We start from the raw sequence: 22,676 nt of genomic DNA, 5'->3' as shown, positions 1-22,676 counted from the left end.
CTGCAGTTTATCTCATCATCTCCACTTCTTTTCCTACCCCAAGACTTTCCCGCAGTTTCTCTGATATTTCCTGACGATGAACAGGCCAGCTGGCAACACACCCTCCTCCAAATCCCCTCTTTTGCTCAGATGGGCGCCTCTGCCCGCGACCCCTCCGGCGACGAAAATCAGGAGAACCCAGAGAGGCGGCGTCGGCTCCACTCAAGCTGGTTATTTCTTCTCAGCTCCAGCTTCCTTCCTCCAGCAGCTGCTGTTCCAGAACTCCGGGCTGTTGGGTCCTCGGCTCCTAGGGGCCCTACAGGGTGGCGGGCAACTGTGGAGGGGCGAGGGGAAGGCGGGCCTCGGGCCGGCAGCGCGCTGCTCTGCGGAGCGCGGCGCGGGGACCTTACTCGCTGGGTGGAAGAGGGGGCGCTAGCGGGCAGGAGGCCTTGCCCGGGTGCCGGGGCGGGCGCGCGGCGAGCCCCAGGACGCCCCGGCTATGGGGCGGTGTCTGTGCAGCCCCTCGGGGGCGCGCCCTCTGTAGCTTTTGGCTGGGAACCAGGCTGCCGCCTCCGAGCAGCCCTCCGCAGCGCTGCCTTCGAGCTACGGGTGGAGGCCCGGGAGGCAGGCGAGGGAAGCGGGGGCGTGACTGGGGCGCTGAAGTAGGCAAGCCACAGGGCGCCGCGCCACCGCCGCGCCGGGCAGCAGTAGGGCAGTCGGAGGGGCAGCGACATCTGCGGGCGGTCGGTCGATGCTTCCTGGCGGCGCGGAGCAAGCGGGGCGGCCTTGAGGACTCGGGCGGCGGCGAGGCTGGCGGGCCTCACTGCGGGTGGATGGACGGCAGACTTGCCAGTCCCACTGGAGCCCAGGCCTCCAGCGCGTGGCCCCGGGCCTAGACTGTAGAAGAAGCAACGTCCCTGGCCGCGCGCTTACATTCATTCCCCCGCTCGGCTAGCTGGGCGACGTCCGTGAATCTTCGGTTTATCAAGTCACCTCGAGGGACTCAGGGAACCCGTTTTCCCAAATGGGGATAGTGATTATTCTCGTTGCCTCTTGCCTTTGGAAAGTTATTCTAACACGGTTGATCAGCCAGCCAGAGTAAGAAGGAAAAATAAGTAGCGTGGTCTGTCCCTTGGTGAGGGGATGTAGAGGGATCCCGCCAAGTGGGCAGAGCCAGTTTTAGGCGGAGCGGCAAACACAGAACATTGACAATTCAGCCCCGGAAAGGGTTAACTGCATCCTGCAGGTTCGGTTTACATGTAAATAGAGAGCAGCTGCTCCGCGCGGGCCCCAGTTGGCCCTTTTAAGTTTTTGATTGGTTGCCAATGACATCACCGCCCGTATTATAACACAGTGGACCCAAAGCGGCGTCGGATAAACCCTCCTTAAAGAGCCATGGCCACGCCCCGGCTCCGCCCCCTCCAGGTGCCCATTGGCCGCGAGCTGCAGCGAAGTAGCGGTCAGGTTTCTCCGGATTCCTATTGGTTCAACCTGCCGTCGGTCGGCAGCCGGCCCGCCCCCTCAGAACCTTACATTTACAGTGTAGCAAAAGAGAAAGTAACTATGTTGCTGCTGGAGATCAATGAAGCCTAGTGAATGAGGGCTGAATGTGCGAATCCCTTGCTGAAGCGGAGCGCCAGATGGTGGAGGGTTACACTTATTTATGAAGTAAGTGGAAGTCACTGTGGCTACTCCTGAGAGTCCAGGGGTGTGAGGCGGTGTGAGTGTGAGTATGTGTGTGGTGTGTGTCTGCGCGCGTGTGTGTTGCGATGTTTACGGAGGAGCCACAGCAGGTGAGGTTAAAGTGTTCCCGCTGTTGTCTCACGCCGCCCTGTGCGTTTACTCTCTCTGCAGTCTACTTGGATTGGGGGCGAAGGAAAAAATGAGGTTTGTTGGGATGCTTTGCGGCAGTTTTAAAGGCCAGGGACTTGTTAGTGCGCTGTGTTGCGAAGGAGGATGTTAAGTGCCCCGGAGTGGGGAAGCAGCATTCTCTGACCACTTAATTTTCTTTCCAGCCGCTGACTAGAGGTGGAAGAACGACTAGAGTGGGAGGGGGATAGCTCAGTGTTTTTCGGGGAGGTTTCCTAGGCTGTCTGGATGGTTTCACGGGCAATATAAACGCCCGACCCTCTGCTGCAGGGATGCAGGTCTCTTTATACACTCCGTGCGTGCGTGCGTGTGTGTGTGTGTGTGTGAGAGAGAGAGAGAGAGAGAGAGAGAGCGTGTGTGCGCGCCGCGCACTCTGTGTGGAGGTGGGGGTCCCAGCTTGTGTCTCCGTGAGCACGCTTCTGCGTCCCTCTCAAGGGAAATGGACTGTTGATCCTGGGACGTATCCTACCAGGTAACACAATAGCAAAGACTTTTCACCGCTGGGTCCAGCTGGGAAACAGTTATAGCTTCTGGAATAGTACTCGCTCTTCAAAAAATACTACGCAAGGGAGGAAGGGGAGGGGAAGGGAGGGAGGGAAGAAAGGAGAAAGGGAGGGAGAACAGGGGTTGGATTCTTCTTGCCCATTCAAAGGTGGTGAGAGAAAGCTGAGTCTGTGGGGATATGTGGATGTGATAGGTGCGGTGTGTGTGTGTGTGTGTATTCTGCCTGTGATATTTTGGCTCTGTGTCTGAGAATGGTGACAGTCGTGTGTAGACGGATGTTGGATGACATTTTTCCAGACATCTCTTAAAGTTGGTTTAGACGAGCTCCTCTTGCATGGCGTTTGGTTTCTCCTCTGTGTGTATGTCTAGTAGGAGAGGAGCCGGCAGGGCCCAGGAGTGGAGTGCCTCTATGACTATGGGGAGGATGGCACTGTCCCTTTGCAGGTACCCTCTCATGAGACAGGACATAGACCCTGTGGGCAACTCTTTACTTCTCACTGGGAAGTCTTCTTTATGAATCCATCCTCTCGAAGAGGGGGCACATCTGTGTGAGATCAAAAGATTATGCATAGTGGCTGCCTTCCACTGAGAGAAGCTCTAGGATGTTCCTGTAGGGAAAGGTGGAGAATGGAGAGTTGAAGTGGTCCTTTCCTTAAAGGCAGGAGTGGAGGGGGTGGTGTGGCAAGGGAGCCATCTGAGGGATGGATCTGTCAGGATCGGGGTTTTCAGACCTCCCTCCCTAGCTTAAGGCTTTGTTTTAGGGGACCAGTATGTAATGAAAGAGGAAATGCAGATTAATTTATAAATAAGAGGGCAATAGGAAACATGGGAGGTTTTAATATGACTCTGTTGTGGTTTTCAAAGGACTTGGGAGAAAGAAAAGTAAGAATAGCTCAAAATTAAAGAGATTCACTTAGAGGGCTACTTTCATTCTGATATGCAGAAAGTTGACATCTGCCCCTGATGTATATTTAGCTGCTGTATATTCCCATGAGCCTTGCCAGCACTCTTGGTCATTCCTTTGCCTTTGCAGTGGCTGAAGGAATTACATGGAAAGTATGCAAGGGTGGATGTATGGGTCCTTCTCAGATGGTTGCAGTATACTTCTGCCCTGGAGATGAGGCCCAGAAGAGATGCCTCTTAACAACCTTCCCTTCCATCTTGAGCTTTTCTGATCCTTTGTGCTTGTACTTTTTCTAAGGCTGAACTTGGATGTGGGTCCATGAAAGGTTGTTCATCAACATTTGCATAGACTTTACATCTAACCTTAGACTCAGCAAGGACAGGGATTGGGGAGGGGGGTGGTCCTCAGGTGTGCATCCTCTTGGAATCCCTAGTGGTGAGAGTCAAGCTTTGAGTGACAGGATACTGGGCATGTAGGACGACTTCACTAAGAGGGATGCAAAGTCCTTTCCTAGGGATTGGATTCGACTGCTTTTTGTGTCACATGACTTTATTCTTTCTTTCCCCCCCCTCCCCTTCTTTACAGACTGTCTTGAGTTCTTCTTGAATTGCCAGTTTTCAGCCTCCTCATGCCTCCGTCTCCTTTAGACGACAGGGTAGTGGTGGCACTGTCTAGGCCCGTTCGACCTCAGGATCTCAACCTTTGTTTAGACTCTAGCTACCTTGGCTCTGCCACCCCCGGCAGTACCAGCCACCCTCCTGTCATCGCCAACACCGTTGTGTCCCTAAAGGCGGCGAATCTGACGTATATGCCCTCATCCAGCGGCTCTGCCCGCTCCCTGAATTGTGGGTGCAGCAGTGCCAGTTGCTGCACTGTGGCAGCCTACGACAAGGACACTCAGGCCCCGACCCAGGCCACTGCCGCTGGCACCGTCGCCACCGCCGTCGGGAGCTCTGCCGCCTGTCCTGCCAGCCAGATGGTCAACAGCAGTGAGAATGCAGGCTCTCTAAGTCCATCAGGTGGGGTGGGCAGCCCTGTGGCAGGGACCCCCAAACAGCTAGCCAGCATCAAAATAATCTACCCCAATGACTTGGCCAAGAAGATGACCAAATGCAGCAAGAGTCACCTGCCGAGCCAGGGCCCTGTCATCATTGACTGCCGGCCCTTCATGGAGTACAACAAGAGTCACATCCAAGGAGCTGTCCACATTAACTGTGCCGATAAGATCAGCCGGCGGAGACTGCAGCAGGGCAAGATCACTGTCTTAGACTTGATTTCCTGTAGGGAAGGCAAGGACTCTTTCAAGAGGATCTTTTCCAAAGAAATTATAGTTTACGATGAGAATACCAATGAGCCGAGCCGAGTGGTACCCTCCCAGCCACTCCACATAGTCCTCGAGTCTCTGAAGAGAGAAGGCAAAGAACCTCTGGTGTTGAAAGGTAATGCCCCCACCCCTTCCCCAAGCACAGCCCTGGGGTCACCCTGGGTTTTCTCTGAGAAGTACCAGCATCCTCCTTCCGCTGGCTGCAAAAGACCAGAATTGCCTTTCTTCTTCTTATCTTCCCTTCTGTGCCCTCTCTTAATTATTTTGGGGTTGGGAGAGAAACCCAGCAACCTTGAACTGAAAGCCAGAAGATTTGGGCTCTAGTCTTTAATTCACCTTCTCATTTGCATTGTGCAAGTCATTTCCCCCTCTCGGAGATGGTTTTCTCATCTTTCTAAAGAGGGGCTCTATGACACCAGATGGCATCTGCAGTCATGCCTGCTCTGGTACCTCTGTTCCATTCAAACTAGCTGGAAAGTTCTTGTCTCTCAGACTTAACCAAAGCTGATGGAATGGAGAAAACCGCAAGTGTGGTGAACTGCAAGTAAACCTCCAGGTACCCAGTTCTCTCTGTGGGAAATTCTTCCTCTTTCTCACCTCTCTGAAAGTGACCTTCAAAAAGGGCAGAGATCCTTATTTTAGGACCTCTTAGAGAGTTCACCCCAAACATCCGTTCCATTGCCAAAACTCCAAAGGAAAGAGTCATTTTTATGAAATAATCCCCAACACTCTGTTTCTTCTGGTGTCACCTGACAACTGTTGACATCATAGCTCCTTCCAAGATGGGGTGGTGGGTCACTTGCCCCAGGACACTGAGCATGAATAACCGGGATGTCAGTGTCACTGAGCCCTGGCAGGAGGAATTAATTGCCCACCCGTCTCTGGGCTCCTTCTGCACAGCGTTGCCTAACCTAGAGGGAGTCCGCATCCCCTGTCCCTCCCAGATGTGCCTCTTTGCCCTTGGATGCCATCCTTTGGGACACTGTACACCACACTTCATCTTTAGTGTTTTCTGTCAGGTGGTGGCAGTGATGGTGGTAGTGAGAGACAGTCATCTTCTTTCTTCTCTTTCCTTGCGTGTTGGGTCAAGGCACACAGTCTGGGCCATATTGGCAGCCAGTCTCCTGCACTGTGTAGGCCAAAGGCATTGCTGGGTTCCTTTGAACACCTTGCATATTTAAATTGCAACAGGCCATTGGAATGAGCAGGGTAGTTGGTTTTCCGTTGTGGGCTAGTTCTGCCATTCTTCTTCTCTTGCCAATGGTGCGTTCTGCCTTTTGTTGAGGAGTGTTCTTAGAAATCCATTTCTAAATTTCTTGGACATCATCTCCCCTGCCCACCCTCACTGGCCTCAAGCCTACTCTTATTGGGCTCAACTAGCACAAAGGTACAGCTTCCCTTAAGGAAGGGCTGGTAGGCTCTCAGGGGAAGGAGAACATCATGGAAGTTACATCCAGAGTGTTCCAGAAGCACCCAGGCATTTTATATTGTTTTTGATGGGTTTTTTTGTGGTTACTGATATGCTCATATTTCCTCTGTGTATCCTTGTATTTTGTCATTTTGTATTCTTGTTTGGCTGACTTTGCGTGATTCCCAGTAGGTTTACCCAGCTAGCGTTCTGTCTCTGTGATCCTGGCTTGTCTCATCTTTTTCAGATGAGAAAATACACTCTACCAACTTCTCATTTGTAAGAGTTTGTATTGGGGAGCCAAGAAGTGGAGAATCAATGGAGTGATCTTCAGGGTGGTCTCTTGCTCATGTAGAGTAGATGCCGTTGAGGGAAAGCAGGCCTTTTGTGTCCAAATGATCTGAGAACAGGCATCAAATAATCCACATGAAGATGACCCTGGACTTAAATATTGAGAGTGTTAAGGAGGAGCTGTAGATTCTACCCTCTACTTTGGAGTGGGCATTATTGTGTATGGGGGTGGCTTGTCAGTTGCTGGGAAATGAATCTCCTAGGTGTTGCTCATCAAAGTGGGGTTCCTCTCCCCATTTCCTGTGGATGCAGCTGAGAGCCCAGGCAGCCTGGGCTTGTTCCTCGGTGTCAGTAAGGTTGCCTCAATGGGGCGGGGCTAGACATGCTGCTGATGTCACCGCTGGGCGCCTGCCGCCACCACCGCCAACAGGGCTCATCATTTTCGGGTTGGTGAGAGGCAGCGGCAGTCGACCTGGAAGTTGCACTGGTGGTAGAGGTTGTATTATTTGTAGTTTGGGCTCTTTCTTCAAATATCTGGGAATCTCGTTGAAGATATGTAGTTCGGGAGCAGAAGGATCTGTAATGTACTTTATTATTTTTGTCATTGTGATTTTAGTTTCTTTGGGGGGGAATGGCCTAAAATTGGGGCCATGATGGTAAAGAAGGGAACTAGATCAATATTAGAATTCCCCTCTAGCTGCCCTTTCATCTGGGTAAACCAAAGGTTAATACCATAACACCACTGAGGTGAAAATGGGGTGGGTACCTCTGAGAAAGTATGGCCAGCAACTTCTCCTAGGTTCCTGAGTGGGTCTATCAGACCATTCTGATCTGGCTTTTCTGCTGAGGTTTATTTTGGTAATCCCCACCCTTGGTGATGTAAGATTTTATTTTAGCAAGAGTAGTAGAGGTACCATTTTGGAAGGAGTGGTTTTCGCAGGGAAGATGTGGTGGGGGTAGGGGTGGGGGTTGGTTAGCATCTGAGGTAGATGCTTCTAAGGCTTCAGGAATTCATTTTCAGAGATTTCAGTCCAATCTCGGGTTAATTGATGGCTGACCCCTCTGATTCTCTGGTTTATGTTTGTAAACACTGGTTGCTACCCTCCCCGTCCAAGTTTTACGTCCCCCTGTTTCGGTGCCATGTTCTCCATTTTTGGTGCTGCCTGTCAAGCCGAGTGGCCGCTCAGACACTGTTTTAGTAATGCTGTGTCAGGCTGGGAGGAAACTGATGATAGGCGCAGAAGCCCCTGGGATTAAGTGACTGCTCTAATTTACAGTCCCCTCCCCGTTGTGACCTACGTCTGAATTTGTATTTTATTCTCATCCTCCAAAGAAGAAATGGCATCAGACCTGTGCTTCTGTTCCACCTGGCAAACCATGAGTCAAATGCGTACATGTGTAGAGACTTACAAAGGTTTAGAAAGGATTATAATCTGTTTCACACAAAGTTGATTATTAATGTGATTTTGTACCCAGCTGAATAAGGAGGCTAGATGATTCTGGGTTTTCCATAACGAGAGCTACCATCTTTGCTATGATGTTTATAAGGTTCCCTTTCTTTTCAGCAAGGCTGAGTCCGGGAAAGTAATTTGTCATTTACCTATGTAGGAATGGATAGTCTATTATCACCTCCTCTTTAAAGACAATCTGTGCCTTTAAAACTTTTATTTCAAATACAGAGAAACATAGAAAAGAGTATCATGATCACCATAAAAGAGTATCATGATCACCATAAAAGAGTATCATGATCACCATATACCTAGTACCCAGATTAAACAATTGTTAATGTTTTCCCTCTCTGCTTTCTCTTCCTTTATTGGTTGTTGAAATATACTAGAATACAGATAATGTTTGACTATATTTCAGTATGTTTTATGTTTAAACTTAATGTTTTCAAATTAAGAAGGATGGGCATATTTTATAGTACAGTACGGACAACATTTTCACTCCTAAATATTGGTGTCATGTTCCCTTGTTGACTTTCTCAAACTTGGAATTCCACTTTGACTAACTGGCTAGTATTGAATCTATGGGAGTGCCCCCCCACCCCTGGCTAAAATTGAATCTATGGGAGTGCCCCCCACCCCACCCCACCAACACCCACCCACTCCCCCAGACTGGGAGGGATCTATAGCGTCCTCTTCCACAGGAGTCTATCAGGTCCCATACCTGTACTTGCTCTGTGCTGTCACAAAACAAAGAGTGACTGACAGGTCTGCCTCTGAGTCAGCAGTATTTATTGGGGGGAGGGCTGGCGGGGGATGAGTGAGTACTACTTCAGGAAGCTGATTCAGTAGCAAAGATTTGATCACATAGAAAGATAACTTTTTATGCTAGAAAACTTTCCATCAAAACTCCTGAAGTGAGCAACATAGATGGCACATCTTCCCATAGTCACAAAGGGCTCTGAAGTCAATACTTGTAGGCAGTACTGAGTCTGATGACAAAGTGAAGGGCTGTGCTTAGACATCAGAGACCCCCGAGGAAATATGTTTTCTCTTCTGCATTGTTTTGTGGGGGAAACAAAAGTCTTCCTCTTGTCCGTCAGGGATGTTAGGAGGATTTTTTTTTTTAAGATATGCGAAACAAAGGCATAATCTATATTCACAGGCTTACTGTTGTGATTCTGAGCTTCTGTTTAACATTCAGACATACTGAATATTAGCTGTGTAGCAAACGGTGGAGAGATTCAGGCAAGAGCAGGGGGCCAGCCTGTCTGAGCTCTCGTCTTGGCTCATGTGCCCTTGGCCAATGGCCACTTCCCTTATGTCCTTATTTTCCTTATTTACAAAAAGGATGTAACAGCGGTACTCTCCTGGTAGTAGTTTAGGTAGTAAATGAATTAATGTGTACAAAGTGTCTAGAACACTTCCTCATACAGAGTGAGCTCTCACTCCATGTAGCCCAGTAGTATTACTGTTGGTTGAACAGAAATGATGGTGTCAGTAAAACTGGAGTTTTGGCCTTTCTTCCAAAGGAGTGCAAATAACAAGTTAGGTACAGCCGTGTGTGTGTGTGTGTGTGTGTGTGTGTGTTGCTATGGCCTAAAAATAACTTGATGACTGTTACCTAATTTAAGTAGCATACAGTTGGAGTGCCAAGTAATTACAAAGACATGCTGGGTCAGAAGGCCAGAGTAATTTCGGCATATCCTAGAATTATTTATTCAGTGGGGAATTTGTAAAAATGTGATGATAAATCTGTCCAACGAATGTCCCTTAACTAAATAATGAAAGTATAAAACTATTAAGCTTTGCTTTTTCTGGCCTCTCATCAGGCTGATTTATTTTTGGAATAAGGATTGTAGTCTGACTATAAAAGGGGAGGTGGAAGGAGTGGGGAGTATGCTTCATTTTGAAAAGTTCTCGAAGCTCTGCGTTTTGATGAGATGGAAGGCCAGGGAAAAGGAGGGAATTCGTGGAAAGGCCTGCTCATGTCTTTCAGCGAGTCTTGAACTTCCCCTCGAGCTGGTTCAGAGTTGCCTGTATCTTCCTTAAGCTTTTGGATATACTGTGCTTCTTCCTAATTAAAATGTCAGTGAAAAGCCCACTCCTTGTGTGTTCAGCAGAGTTTAGCTCACTTTCAGCTGAGCTCCGATCGGGACTTTGCCACTGACCAGCCAGAGGTGTCCTTAGGTAACTCAGCTTACCACTCCAAGCCCGTTTCTCTTCACTGTAAAACAGGGATAATCCCAACATCAAGGATGAAAGACAATGTAAATAGAGTGTCTGACATATAGATAGCTGTCAATAAATCAGGCCCCTGGGCTCTGCCCCACTATCCCCACGCCCTTTCAGAATTTCATCCATGAGACTGGTGGGGCGGGCAGTGGGATGGGAAGGAGGGGTGCCCCCTTCCTAAACACAGCCCTAGAGAGCATGTTAAGTAGGAACCACTGTCCTCACCCATTTAGATCAGTTAAGTTAACCATCTGGCTTGTCAAGGACAAGTTCAAGAAACTCCTTTTAGATGAGAAAAAGCAGGGTAGAGGAAGGGAGATTTGGCAAAATTACAGGAACCGAAGCATTCTCTAGACATAGCCTTGTGGTGTTCCTGCTCTCAGGAGCCGGCATTAACCTCTGACCAGGAGCTGGCCCTGCTTCCTTTATTCCAGCATTAGCACCAACCAGACTGCCGGGCCCAGCATCACTGGGGAGCGCTAGTTTGGGCATAAGTTTGCAGTCCCGAAGCAATTTGGTTCAAGCAGCTACAGGACACACGAGGGGCAGCAGTTCTCATCCCAGTAGAAGTCATCTCACCTCTTCTGAACTCGAGAATCCCGGGGCATAGAAGAGGAAGGAGGCTTAGAGGTCACTAGTCCAGGAACCTTCACTGCAGGCTGCGCCTTGAAATCACCTGAGGCAACTTAAAGCCTAGGATGCTCTGTTCCTACCCCCAGTGATTCTGATTAAATTGGTCTGGGGTCCAGCTGAAGTATCAAGACTTGTAAAAGCTCCCAGGTGATTCAAACACGCAGTGAACTGGGACACCATCAATCTCATCCAGTCTTCTTATTATGCAGTTACAGAATTGGGGCCTAGAGAGGTTTACTGCTTGTCCAAGGTCACATGCATGATTAATTTCAGAGCCTTAGTGCAAAAATAGGCCTTTCCAGGTCGATAGGTTGATTGTGTGTCTGTGTGTGTGTGTCTGTGTGTGTAGGTGTGTACTATAATCTAATGATAACAGTATCTACTATATTGTATGCAAATATAAAATAATACATATGTAATTTTAAAGATATATCTGTTTTAAAATCTTTATTGAATTTGTTGCAATATTGCTTCTAATTTTTTTTAATCCATCCATCCTGTTTATTAAGTTCACTATGTTTTTTTTTTCCCCAAACTTTAAACTTTTTATTTTGTATTGGGATATAGCCGATTAACAATGTTGTGATAGTTTCAGGTGAGCAGTGAAGGGACTCAGCCATACAAGTACATGTATCACTCTCCCCCAGACTCCCCTCCCATCCAGGCTGGCACATAACATTGAGCAGAGTTCCCTGTGCTGTGCAATAGGTCCTTGTTGATTATACATTTTAAATGCAGCAATGTGTACATGACCTTCCTAAAGTCCTTAATTATCCCTTCCCCTTAGCAACCATAAGTTCATTTTCTATGTTTTGTTTTTTTGGCCTCAAGGCATGTGGGGTCTTAGCTCCTCCACCAGATATCAAACCCAGGTACCCTGCATTGGAAGGCAAAGTCTTAACCATTGGACTGCTAGGGAAGTCCCTAAAATAATATGTTTAATCGAGGATGAGATGGTTGGATGGCATCACTGACTCAGTGGACATGAGTTTGGGCAAACTCAGGGAGATAGTTAAGGACAGGGAAGCCTGGTGTGCTGCAGTCACAGATTCGGACATGATTTAGTGACTGAACAGCAATAACAATCAATCATTTTGAGTATTGCTACCTTTGTTCTTGAATTTTGGGATTTCAGTCCAGAAGTATAAGGACTTAAGTCTAAGATATTATGAAACCAGCAAGCTTCATGGCCCTGATATTTACCTGGGTCCTAGAAATATGGAACAATACTCATGATTATTTGATCCCATCTTCCAGGGAACTTAATGGTTTCAGAAAGAGCTAGAAAACAATGATCAAAATGCACCCCTGTAACTAGATGTCTAAGGACTTATGGATTGGTTGGTTTCTGTGCATGTAAAGCCCTGTGGCTATGGGAGATTCATTCATTTCTTTAAATTTTCTTTCTTGTTTTTTTCATTGAAGTATAGTTGATGTAGAATATAGTGTTGCATTAATTATTGCTATACCGCAAAGTGATTATTCATCAGATATCACTGAATGCCTTCACCAATGCTCAGCACTGGTCTTCATGCAGAGGCATCTGCCATCATAACTAGGAAAGTTTGAATGTTAGAATGAGATCATATGTGGACCAGGCTAATATTCCAAATTCATTTCACCTTGCGGCTCATGTACCTGTGTGGATTCTTCATTCTCTTCTGCAGCAAAATCTTGTTTAAGAAACAGTTTATCTGGAGGAAATATCATTCTCCTGGGAAATCCATGTTTGTGTGACCTTTGGCTTTTTTTCTCCTTTATTTTTCCCTTTCAAGATAGAGTCTGGCCTTTTCTAAGCACATCTTCTTGGGCCAACACATTTTTTTTCCAAAGTCTTGATCCAAAAAGAGGTGTGTTTTTTTTTTTTTTTTTTTTTTAATTTTTTGGTTTTTTTATCAAAAAAGGAAATGCACATACTCTCTCTGTCTCAAGAAGCTCAGGGCTGACAGGCCTCCTCTGTGCATTGGAGTGGAACTGTGTCATTTGAACCTCACTAATTTGGGACATGTTGCTGATAGGAATAAGACCTGTGTTTATTTTTTCCTGCAAGCTCTCTATGAAAAGAGGACATGCAAAGCAAACAAACATTGTAAATGGTATTTCAGAGACAAGGTTTTGCCCTGCTTAGGAAAAAAAAGAGTTTCCAAGTACAATTAAAAACCACTCCAAGGGACCAACTGAGCTATCAGGGAAGCCTACTGTAAGGGACAGGGCTGCGATAAAAACACAAGCATTTATCTTTTGAAGCCTGTGCTATTTTCCCTAAACTGTGTGGGTCCCTCTTGCACAGATTTTCTGTGGCTACAGATCCATGTACTGTAACCTTACTAATTAGAAAAATGGGAGGGAAGGAAAAAGTGTGAGTGTGAACCACAGTCTGAATTTTATTGTAGAAGTATTTCAAAATATACATTTTATATTCATGTTGATGTAGTATCCTTTCTAATTATGAAGTCCTTGATTCTAGATGCTTTTATGCATAAGTGAGGAGGAAAGTCTCAGCATCTTTTTTTTTCAGCTTATATCTGTATTATCTATTATTACTTAAAGTTGGGAAATATATCTATACTTATGTAAATATATTTACAAATACATTATATATATGTGTGTGTAAATATAAGTATATTTATAAATATATATATATATGTGTGTGTGTGTATATATATATATTTTCCAGCCCCCACCCCAACAAGACCCATATTTTATGTAACTTAAAGGGAAAACAAGCTTGAACCTATGCTTTTGGATACAGAAATGAGCGTGCAGCCTGGTATTTTCATATAAGATAAAGTCTGCTACTCCGTGCTCTGCCTCTAGATCACTAATGGGAAGAAAAGTTTTGTGGACTCATCAAATTATCCATATTGCCATGTTGTTTTATTTGTGATAGAAGTCTACTTATCTTTCTTTCACCACCCCTCCCCAAGTCTGGAATTTCATGGACATCGAAATCAAGCTAAACTCTTCCAGAGCTCTTCAACAAAGGGTGTGGTTTGGCCTTTCTACTTCCCAGTGGACTCCCATCAGGCATCTGTTGCCCAATTCTCAATTAAGTAAATAGATGGAGCTGCCCGATGCAGGGGGCATTGTCAGGCCGTCCTCCTTTTGAGGAGTGTAAGCTTTTCCCCTTATGATGTGAGCTCATGTGAGCTTACTTTATGTCCCTGGCTAAGGAGGCTGTCACCACTTTAGGCAGAACTTTACTGTCCAGCTCTTTAGTACTCCGTGCTTATTCTATGGGAGAAATAATCCCATATTTTTTGAACTGTGGCTCTGGGGTTTGCTACCACTGGGCTAAGTATCACCAGCTGTTGCTCCTGGCAGACAGGGAAGAAAAAGCAGGTTGGGAGGAAAGGAAGGAGGGGCAGGGGTGCAGAGGAAAGAGAACAGTGTGAGGGCAGAGGGTGCTGTCAGAGGCAGAGACCGGATCGTCAGGCTCCTCGACTGGAGTCCTGGGTTCCAGTTTTCAAGGCAGTGAATTACTCTCATTAGTTATAACAAAATGTCTGTGTCCCTCTTAAAATAATAAGACGGACTTCTCAGAAGGGCTTCCTTGAAGGGATCCAGGACTTCTTCCTCAGCCTTGTATTTCTTATTAAATAGCATATTTTTATGCTATTTAAGATCTATAAGATCTGTAAGATCTATAATGGTCTGATGATTCTCCTGGAGTGATATTTTACTCTGACAGTGGAATACTATGTAATCACATATAACTGACCATCCTATCATCCCTAAAATTAGAAAATTATTTTCCATATAGTTTCGGGGGAAAAAAAGCGATTGAAAGCTTTCTATGTGCTGGGCATTGGGCTATCACATCAGCGTGTTAGTTAGTTCCCAGCACAGCTTCCTGAGAGAGGTTTTAGATTCCTAGTTTTACACAGGGAAAATCAGAGGAGGAGATTCAATACCCTCCCCTGCCCCGATTGTTAACCAGTGAATTTCACTGGTTAACTGAAATGAGAACTGAAACCCAGTTCTAAGGATCTCAAAGGCTCAGTTCTTTCCAGGCTGGCCACATGTTTATTTACAAGCAAGCTATAGATCTCATTCCTTAGGGTCCCTTTAGCTGTGCTTTGTCTATGAAGTGTCCTTGGTTACGATATCCATGCTGCCCCACACCCCCATTTTCTTGTATTTCCTCAACTGAAAATTCCAGTGCTCAGAGTGGCTGACTATGTCCTCAGAGAGGAGCTGGCTGCTCAGTGACCTCATCCTGAATTATATCCCAACTTTGGGAAACTTCAAATTTTGGTCACGGCAGAGGTACTAACTAGAGCAACCAATCAATGAAAGAAATGTTTAAAAACTGCAATGATTATTTCTGGCATTTATGAAATGTTTGCTATCTAGTGGACTCTGACATGGGAGCACTATTTCTCATAACTGTACTCTACGTATGAGTGACTGAGACTCAGAGAGGTCCAGACACTTGTCCGGGGTCACTCAGCTGTACCTGGTGGAGACTGGGCACAGTGTTCCGAAGCTTCTGCTCCATGTATTTTCAACACAGAGATGTTGAGAGTGCATCCTTCTAGTAGCCTGTGGATCTGAGGATGAGGCTTCCTTCTTTTGTTCATATGAATGTATCACTTTCTAGAGTTGGGAGTAGATAAGGAAGAAGGAAGACAAGTATGAAATTATATATAGTGAGTAAGAAGGCATGTTTGATAGGTATATATGACTATATCCCAAAGACTCTAAGACCCGACAATATTTGATTATTTGTGGTTTATATTCATTATCTGTTCTATTAATATGGATAATAATATTAACTATGTTTTTTCCCCCCTCAAGGGTGTAAAGAATTTCTGTTGTTACCATTTCCACCTCTGGGAAGTGAATTTTCTGGGATTAGTGAATAAGAATTTTATCAAAGTATTTACTATTTATTGTTGTCCTCTTCTACTTTCTTTATCTTTCTTCTTCTGTTCTGTAATCTAAGCTTATAAATACAGCTCACGTAACCTGAGAGTGTGACAGGGACAGACCCCAGAGAAAGCATAAATAACATTCCTGAAGAATAGCAGAATGGACCCCTGGGAACCATGTGCTTGAAGTAGTATTCATTCAGGCAGAATTACTGAACTTTTTTTTACACTGTCCCATTTTACAGATATGGAAACTAATTACTTACCCAAGAGAACGTCAGTAGTTGGTAGCAGCACTGGCATAGAATCCATATTTCCTAACTCTCTGTTTTATTAATTATCCTTTAAATCCCAGTGGGAGTATAATGCTTTGGTTTGCATTTGAGTCGTTACTAAATAAGCAAATTTTGTGGGTTCACGTGTTTGGCCAGGTTGCTTCATGTTTTCCTTCCCTTCCCCTTTGTAAGGAGCTGATTAAGTGACTTCTCAGTGAATTGATTGGCTGATTTGCATTTGTATTCAGCTTTCCTATTAGAAATTTGCATCTTTTCTAGCAGAGGGAATATATTAATAGTAAGTTAACAGCACAGATTCTAAAGTCAGCCTGCTGAGTTTGAATCTCAACTTTGCCACTTATTAGCGGCATGAAGTTGAGTGAAATAAATTTGGTGTGCCTCAGTTTTCTTTTCCATAAACTAGGGAAGGGAATGACAATTTTCTCATGCATTTCTTTGAGGTCAAATTAGATAATATATATATGAACAATGCTGGACACATAGTTGCTAACATTTATTACAAATGTATCATAATTATAATACCATATATCTGTAATAAAGTTCATCATCATAGATTTATCTCCAAGGGATATATGAGTAATATATTCAGTCAAATAAATTGACATCGCCACTGGTGAATGTAAGTAAAAACAACTCTTTGATGCTTGGCAGATTTTTTATGTTTAAAGGTTTGGAAAAACCCAGCCTTTCTAGTGGGGTGGATAGGTAACTACATCAGGACTTTTTTCTGAATCAGTGCTACTCTGGAAAATTATATACTATTTCTATGTAAGGAAATCTTATAAAATTAAGTCTTAGAAAGACTCAATTATATACCCACTGTTGGACTATTAAGAAAATTTTAGAAAGAAAAATTAGATGATACGCTAATCCCCTGGACTGGCCTAGTTTCACTTTTACATATTCTCTGCATTCCTTACCCATATATGTGCATATTTTGCAGAGTTTTTCATACAGAAACTGAAATTCATTTTCACTTTATATTGCATATGCTTTTACTTCCTGTAGAGTCATCACAGGTTCTCTTTGAATGTTATAACGTGTCTTATTTTATGGTTGTATCACTTTTTACTTAATTCGTTTGTCTACTCATGAAGTTAAGATTATTCCCAAATGTTTGATATTATAAGAGAAATCTCTGGAGGGACCCCCCTGTTTGGGAGTTTCTCTACTTTTCCACTGAGGAATAGAAGCTCTGGGCCAGCCACCTTGGGTTTCTTTTTTCCCTTTAATCCTCCTTCATTTTTTCATTCCTGCGTGTCTCTTCAAAAACAAGCTCCAACTGCCTATTAGAGTTTATTAGGTTTGTAGGGAAGTCTTTATCTTTCATCACAAAGTGTTTGCACAAATTTTGTGTGTGCCACACACGTGCCCTAAGGCATGTACTGTAAATCTCCAATTTCTGTGTTGGTGGGCAGAGTAAGGGAGTGTAGAGGCACCCAGTCAGTACTATTAAAAACCAGAAACTATTGTGGACATGAATGATCTGGCAGGACCAACACCACCTCCTTGTTTCAGAAATCTGAGTCACTGAATCAAATAGCAGTTTGATGCTATTGATAAGACATTTTGAAAGGAATATCCTTGCAAATAACAACAGAAAGAGTTAGATTTTGTGAGAAGCTATTAAGTGTTTGTGCCCCTGCCCCTTTCTCCTCCTTTCTTAAAACACTGGGGTTTTAGTGCAGCTTGGAAGTCTTTTGAGTGCTTAAGCAGTCAGAAGAATACATCAGGATGGAAAGACAATTCCCATTAGTTCGTTTGCCAAATTAAGGTAAAATGCCCTTTAAATAGGAGCTAATTCTCTGACAGATAATTAGCTTGTCTTTCTTGATAAAGTGTGTGAATTGGATTGAGTTTATTATAATTAATCTTGCATATTATGTAAAAATGCATTTGTCTGCCCTTATTAGGCAAATCTCTTCATTCCTACCTTAAAGGTGGCTTGGAACTTCTATCCCACTCCAGTGAGAACTGACTGAATTGGATGAATGCCAGGGTGATGGGCAGCTTTGTTATAACGGTTGGGAGAGGCTGAATGTGGGGTACTGCTATTCAAAGACAGGGCTTTCTTAATAATGTGTGTGTGTCCTCAGTCACTCAGTGGTGTCCAACTCTTTGTGGCCGCATGGACTGTAGCCCACCAGATTCCTCTGCCCATGGGATTCTCCAGGTACGGATTCTGAAGTGGGTTGCCAATACCTACTCCAGGGGATCTTCCAGACCCAGGGATCGAACCTGTGTCTCTTGCATCTCCTTCACAGGCAGGTGAATTCTTTATCATTAGTACCACCTAGGAAGCCCTTTCTTATTAATATCTACATCTAAAAACAAACAAAAAAACAAAAACTTTGATTATGTTTTGGGTCCTGAGAAATCAGATGCTACAAAGCTGCCTAAATAATTGCCTTAAAATCAATCTCCTATTCATGACACTCTTTTGGATTTACAAAGCAGAGCATTTTCTACGGACTGAAGAGAGGGGTGATTGGCAAGTACACTTGCTGGGGTCTAAGCGGTGACTCTGGGAGGTGGCCTGAGGGGGAGCAGAGGGGCTACCCAGTCACTTCATGAGCGCGGTGTGCCCCCCACCCGCCCTGTAGCTTTCTTCCTCCCCACCCTCCAGCTATTCAGAGTTTCTTGAGACTCCCCATCTGGCTGCTTTCAGGGCTTCTTTTCTCATCAAAAGCTATTGTCCATGGCTACTTGATTTTGCCAAGGGCAAATGTGGGCTGGGGAGATGGAGTTTGGGATTCAAAGGACGCACTGTAGATGATTCACCCAAGATCCTCTCTCCTCCAAGCTCAAGTTTTTCTTTTCCAGAGAAGATATTTGATGTTGTGTGGGAGTTGCCTGACACAGAGCTTAGACCACCTTAGGGTGTAGCCTTTGGTCACTGTGTGTGTGTGTGTGTGTGTGTGTGTGTGTGTATGTGCACACACATATGTTAGTTAACATTTGCAAAATGGACACTCAGCATTACCTCATTTAATGAAGACAGCAATAGTCATCTCTATCTGCAGCTGTGGCTCAATATGATGGCCATGAGCTCCATGAGACTTGAAATGAGGTGAGTCCAAACTGAGGTGTGCTGTGTGTGTAAGATACATGCTGGATTTCAAAGACTTTGCATAAAAAGCATTTAAGATATTGCGTTGATCATTGTTTTACTGTAGATTACACATTGGAATGATACTATTTTGGACATGTTGAGCTAAGTAAAATATATAATTAATGTTAATTCTACCAATTTCTTTTTCCTTTTTTAAAATATAGCTATGAGAAAAAAGATTTATTACATAGCAACTGGTATCATACTTCTATGGAATAGCATTGATCTCTGTATAGTGATAACAGTATTATTATCTCTGCTTTTTAGACGAGGAAACTGATGCTCAGAGAGCTTAGGTAAATTGCCAAAGTCACACAGCAGCAAGTCAAATTCCTACTGCAAAGCCAATGTAAAGCAATGTGATTATAGGGTAGGGACTTTGTAATTTGAGCTCCGCCTAGGAGGAAGTGGGGGCTGGAGACTGAGTTTTGTCACGTGACTAGTTCACTCAGTGGGGCCTAGTAGTGAAGCCCTAATGAAAACTCAACTCCAGAGCTGCGTTCAGCTTTCTGATTCATGAACACAATGGAAGGCTGATTAGTCCACGGGACGCTGAAGGTCCTTGTTCAGGACCCTCTCAGCTCTCTCTCTGTGTATCTCTTCACTTGGCTGGTCCTGATATGTGTATTCTTTGTAATAAAAACATCAAGCTCTTTCCTGCATTCTGTGAGCCATTTAGTGAATTATCCAACCTGAGGGGGAATGTGTGGGAAGCCAAGAATTTTAAGCTGATTGGTCAGAAGTGCGGGTGGCCTGGGAACCCCTGGGCTTGTGGCTGGTGTCAGAAGTAAGGGACAGTCTTGTTGGGTTTCATGCCCTTAGCTTGTGGAGTCTGTATTGACTCTGTGTTGTTAGGGACAGTTACACTGTGGTTTTATAAGAATAGACTGCTTTCCATCGAGATGTATGTTTTAGGGGTACAGTGTCCAGGAAAACAGAGTACTGTAGCTTAACTTGCTTGTTTCTCTAACCCCACATCTCAGGTGATAATGGCCAGTTATGCTCTAGACTTGTGAAATGACTCAGTCTTCTGGCAACTGCTGTTGACCACGAGACTTGGCCCTGAGACAGGGTAGCCTCTGACACCACCATGCCCAGAACCTTCCAGCCTGCAACTCTTGGGGTCCCTCTGCTTCTTCATGTCCAACAATACCACATAAAGGGTGATGACATATATATTACATATCACTTTGATAACAGAGATTTTTAAATATTGGTATTGGGATTAAGTTCCTTACAGGAAACTGTTGTAGGGTGATAACACAGGTAGGTGTGTTTTATAGTTGTTGTTTTTTTTTTTTTTTCTCTTTTTAAGTAGTTTGCAATGTCTGGGGCTTCCGAGGCTCAGTAATAAAGAATCCGCCTGCCAATGCAGCTGACTCGGGTTTGATCCCTGGGTCAGGAAGATCACCTGAAGAAGGAAATGGCAACCCACTCCAGTATTCTTGCCTGGAGAATCCCATGGACAGAGGAGCCCGGTGGGCTAAAGTCCATGGGGGTTGCAAAAAAAGTCGGACACGACTGAGTGACTGAGCAGCAGCAGCAGCAGCAATGTTTTGAATCACACTTTTGTCATACGTGTCCTATTGACATCTCCTAAATGCTGTGTTCAGATCTTTTCTTTAGGGGCTTTGGTTTGGATTTTTAAACCATCATTCCATGTGTTTTCTTTTTCTTTTTCAGTTTGGTTTCGCCTTCCTTCTTAAAATAGACACTCTGTCTTCCCTGTGGTCCTGCTAACTGTCACCCTTCTGTTACCGCTGAGGCCTGGCTCTCTTCCTGAAGGCCCTCTTAGGTCACCAGCTCCTAGAAAGTGGACTCCTACAAGGGCATCTTGGGGCTGCCCTAGAAGGCTCATTTCTAAGAAAAGACAAACTTAAGCTGTGTAGTTCCTGCAAGGGGAGAGTCCTTTACCAATGAAAACGAGGAATGAAACAAAGACTGTTCTAGAATTGGAAAAGAAGTCTCTTGAAATGCCCACGGTGACTTGATTTCTACCTACTTGGGCCAGCTCTGGGCACTCTGCATGCTACCACTATGCCAGCCTTGCTCTTTAGGACTGTTAGGCTTTGAGGTTGCAGAGAGTTAGGTAACTGCCACTCTCAGTAACTGTGGGAGCTAATTCCCAGTTCCTAGGAAGGTTAGAAAGAGTTTGTGAGAACCAACCAAAAAGGCACAGAAAACTGGGCATTCTCTTCCCACTCTGTGTCCCTGAGTCTCACCTTCCAGAAGACCAGTGGCTCTGAGAAGTGCTTTGTCTCTGTCACTCAAGAACACCGGTAACGTGACCCCTGCGGGAGAACCAGGGCTGGAACAGTCTTTTTTAGAGAAGAGGAAACTCCTGTGTTTGAAGAAAAAGCTCCTAAGATATGATTATATTTTAAAATGGCTGCTGAGTTAAGTAACTTGCGCAAAGGGGCAAGGTTGGGAGGGAGGGATGGGAGGACCCCGGAATTGCTGATTTTACACCCAGCCTCTGTCCCTTCAACAGGAGGCAGAAGAAATGGCCCTGGGGCCGGTGAATTCACATCTTGTGACTCATCCATCTGCTAACTCAGCTTGTCTCAGTGGGCAAGCCAGTTAGCTGGGAGGGGGCCCAATTAGATCTCAGTTCTGTCCCCACCAGCCCACATTTCATGCTTAATAAATGAGTGTATAAATGGACTTGGGGGGGGGGGGTCTCTCCCCCTGTTCCCTGACTTCCCGCAGGCTGAGTGCTCCCTCCTAAGTAAGCTTTTACTTGTTCATGGCTCTTTCTATTCATTTATCACTTAAATAGAATGTCCAAGACGGAGGCATGGAGAGGGGAGAAAAGGTTAAGGGCCACAGGTATGATCTGTCTTTGACCCCAGCCATCCTCTGGCATGGCTCTTGGTCAGTTCTACAGGCTGCCTCTTCCCATGAGCCTTTCCAGCCCCCCTTCCCAGTCTGGGAGGGGGCAGGATTTCTGTGTCCTCACGCTAAACTCACCTGGCTGGCCCTGTACCTGTCCTACACAAGTCTCAATGGGCTGGCATCACTTCAGGTGTTCTTTTTTAAAAATTTTATTCAAGTATAGCTGATTTACCGTGTCATGTTGATTTCTGCTGTACAGAAATCAGCAAAGTGAGTCAGTTACAGCTAGACAGACACACCTTCTTTTTCATATTCTTTTCCAATGTGGTTTATCACAGGGTATTCGAGGAATCTTAAAACATTTCTTCTGCCAGGCCTTTTGCTAAATTTCCTTGATTTTTCCTTCATCGCTTTCTTTCTCTCATTTGACTTATCTTCAGAGACCATATATTTTTAAAAACTTTTTAATCTTTTAAATTCCTAGCATTATATATATGCTAGGAATTTAAAAGATTAAAAAGTTTTTAAAAATATATGCTGAGCAACATATAGTACATCTTTACAATGAACTGGATCTTTTCCCTCTCATTCCAAAGCTCATTTAATCTAGAAATATTTTTAATAAATATGTAACCATACTGCTTATTGTTTGTAATCAATGTGTCAAGAAATTCTGTCATTCATAGTCAATATTTCTCTTCTTTACAAGGAAGTTATAAGTTTTGTTGCTGCTCAGTCACTAAGTCCTGTCTGACTCTTTGTGGTCCCATGGACCATAGCCCATCAGGTTCCTCTGTCCATGGGATTTCTCAGGCAAGAACACTGAAGTGGTTTGCAGTTTCCTTCTCCAGGGGATCTTCCTGACCCAGGCATCAAACTCATGTCTCTTGCATTGCAGGCAGATTCTTTATCACTGTGCCACCTAGGAAGTCTGAGATATAAATTAGGAATAGCTATTTACCTGTAA

General features: G+C 44.8%; 1 protein-coding gene across 1 annotated transcript in view; it reads left to right on the top strand.

Moving 5' to 3' along the window:
* The first annotated feature begins 1,532 nt into the window (after positions 1-1,532).
* Positions 1,533-22,676, top strand: part of DUSP10 (dual specificity phosphatase 10) — a 39,476-nt gene continuing 18,332 nt past the window's right edge. Inside the window, exons 1-2 of the mRNA XM_061160076.1 lie at positions 1,533-1,647; positions 3,842-4,695. Of these exons, the coding sequence (XP_061016059.1) occupies positions 3,885-4,695 (811 nt within the window). The 5' untranslated portion in view covers positions 1,533-1,647; positions 3,842-3,884. The remainder of the gene's footprint in view (positions 1,648-3,841; positions 4,696-22,676) is intronic.

This window comes from Dama dama, chromosome 14 (genome assembly GCF_033118175.1).
Source record: "Dama dama isolate Ldn47 chromosome 14, ASM3311817v1, whole genome shotgun sequence".
Classification (NCBI taxonomy): domain Eukaryota; kingdom Metazoa; phylum Chordata; class Mammalia; order Artiodactyla; family Cervidae; genus Dama; species Dama dama.
Note: the sequence above shows the minus strand (reverse complement) of the source record. Positions and strands in the feature narration are given on the sequence as shown.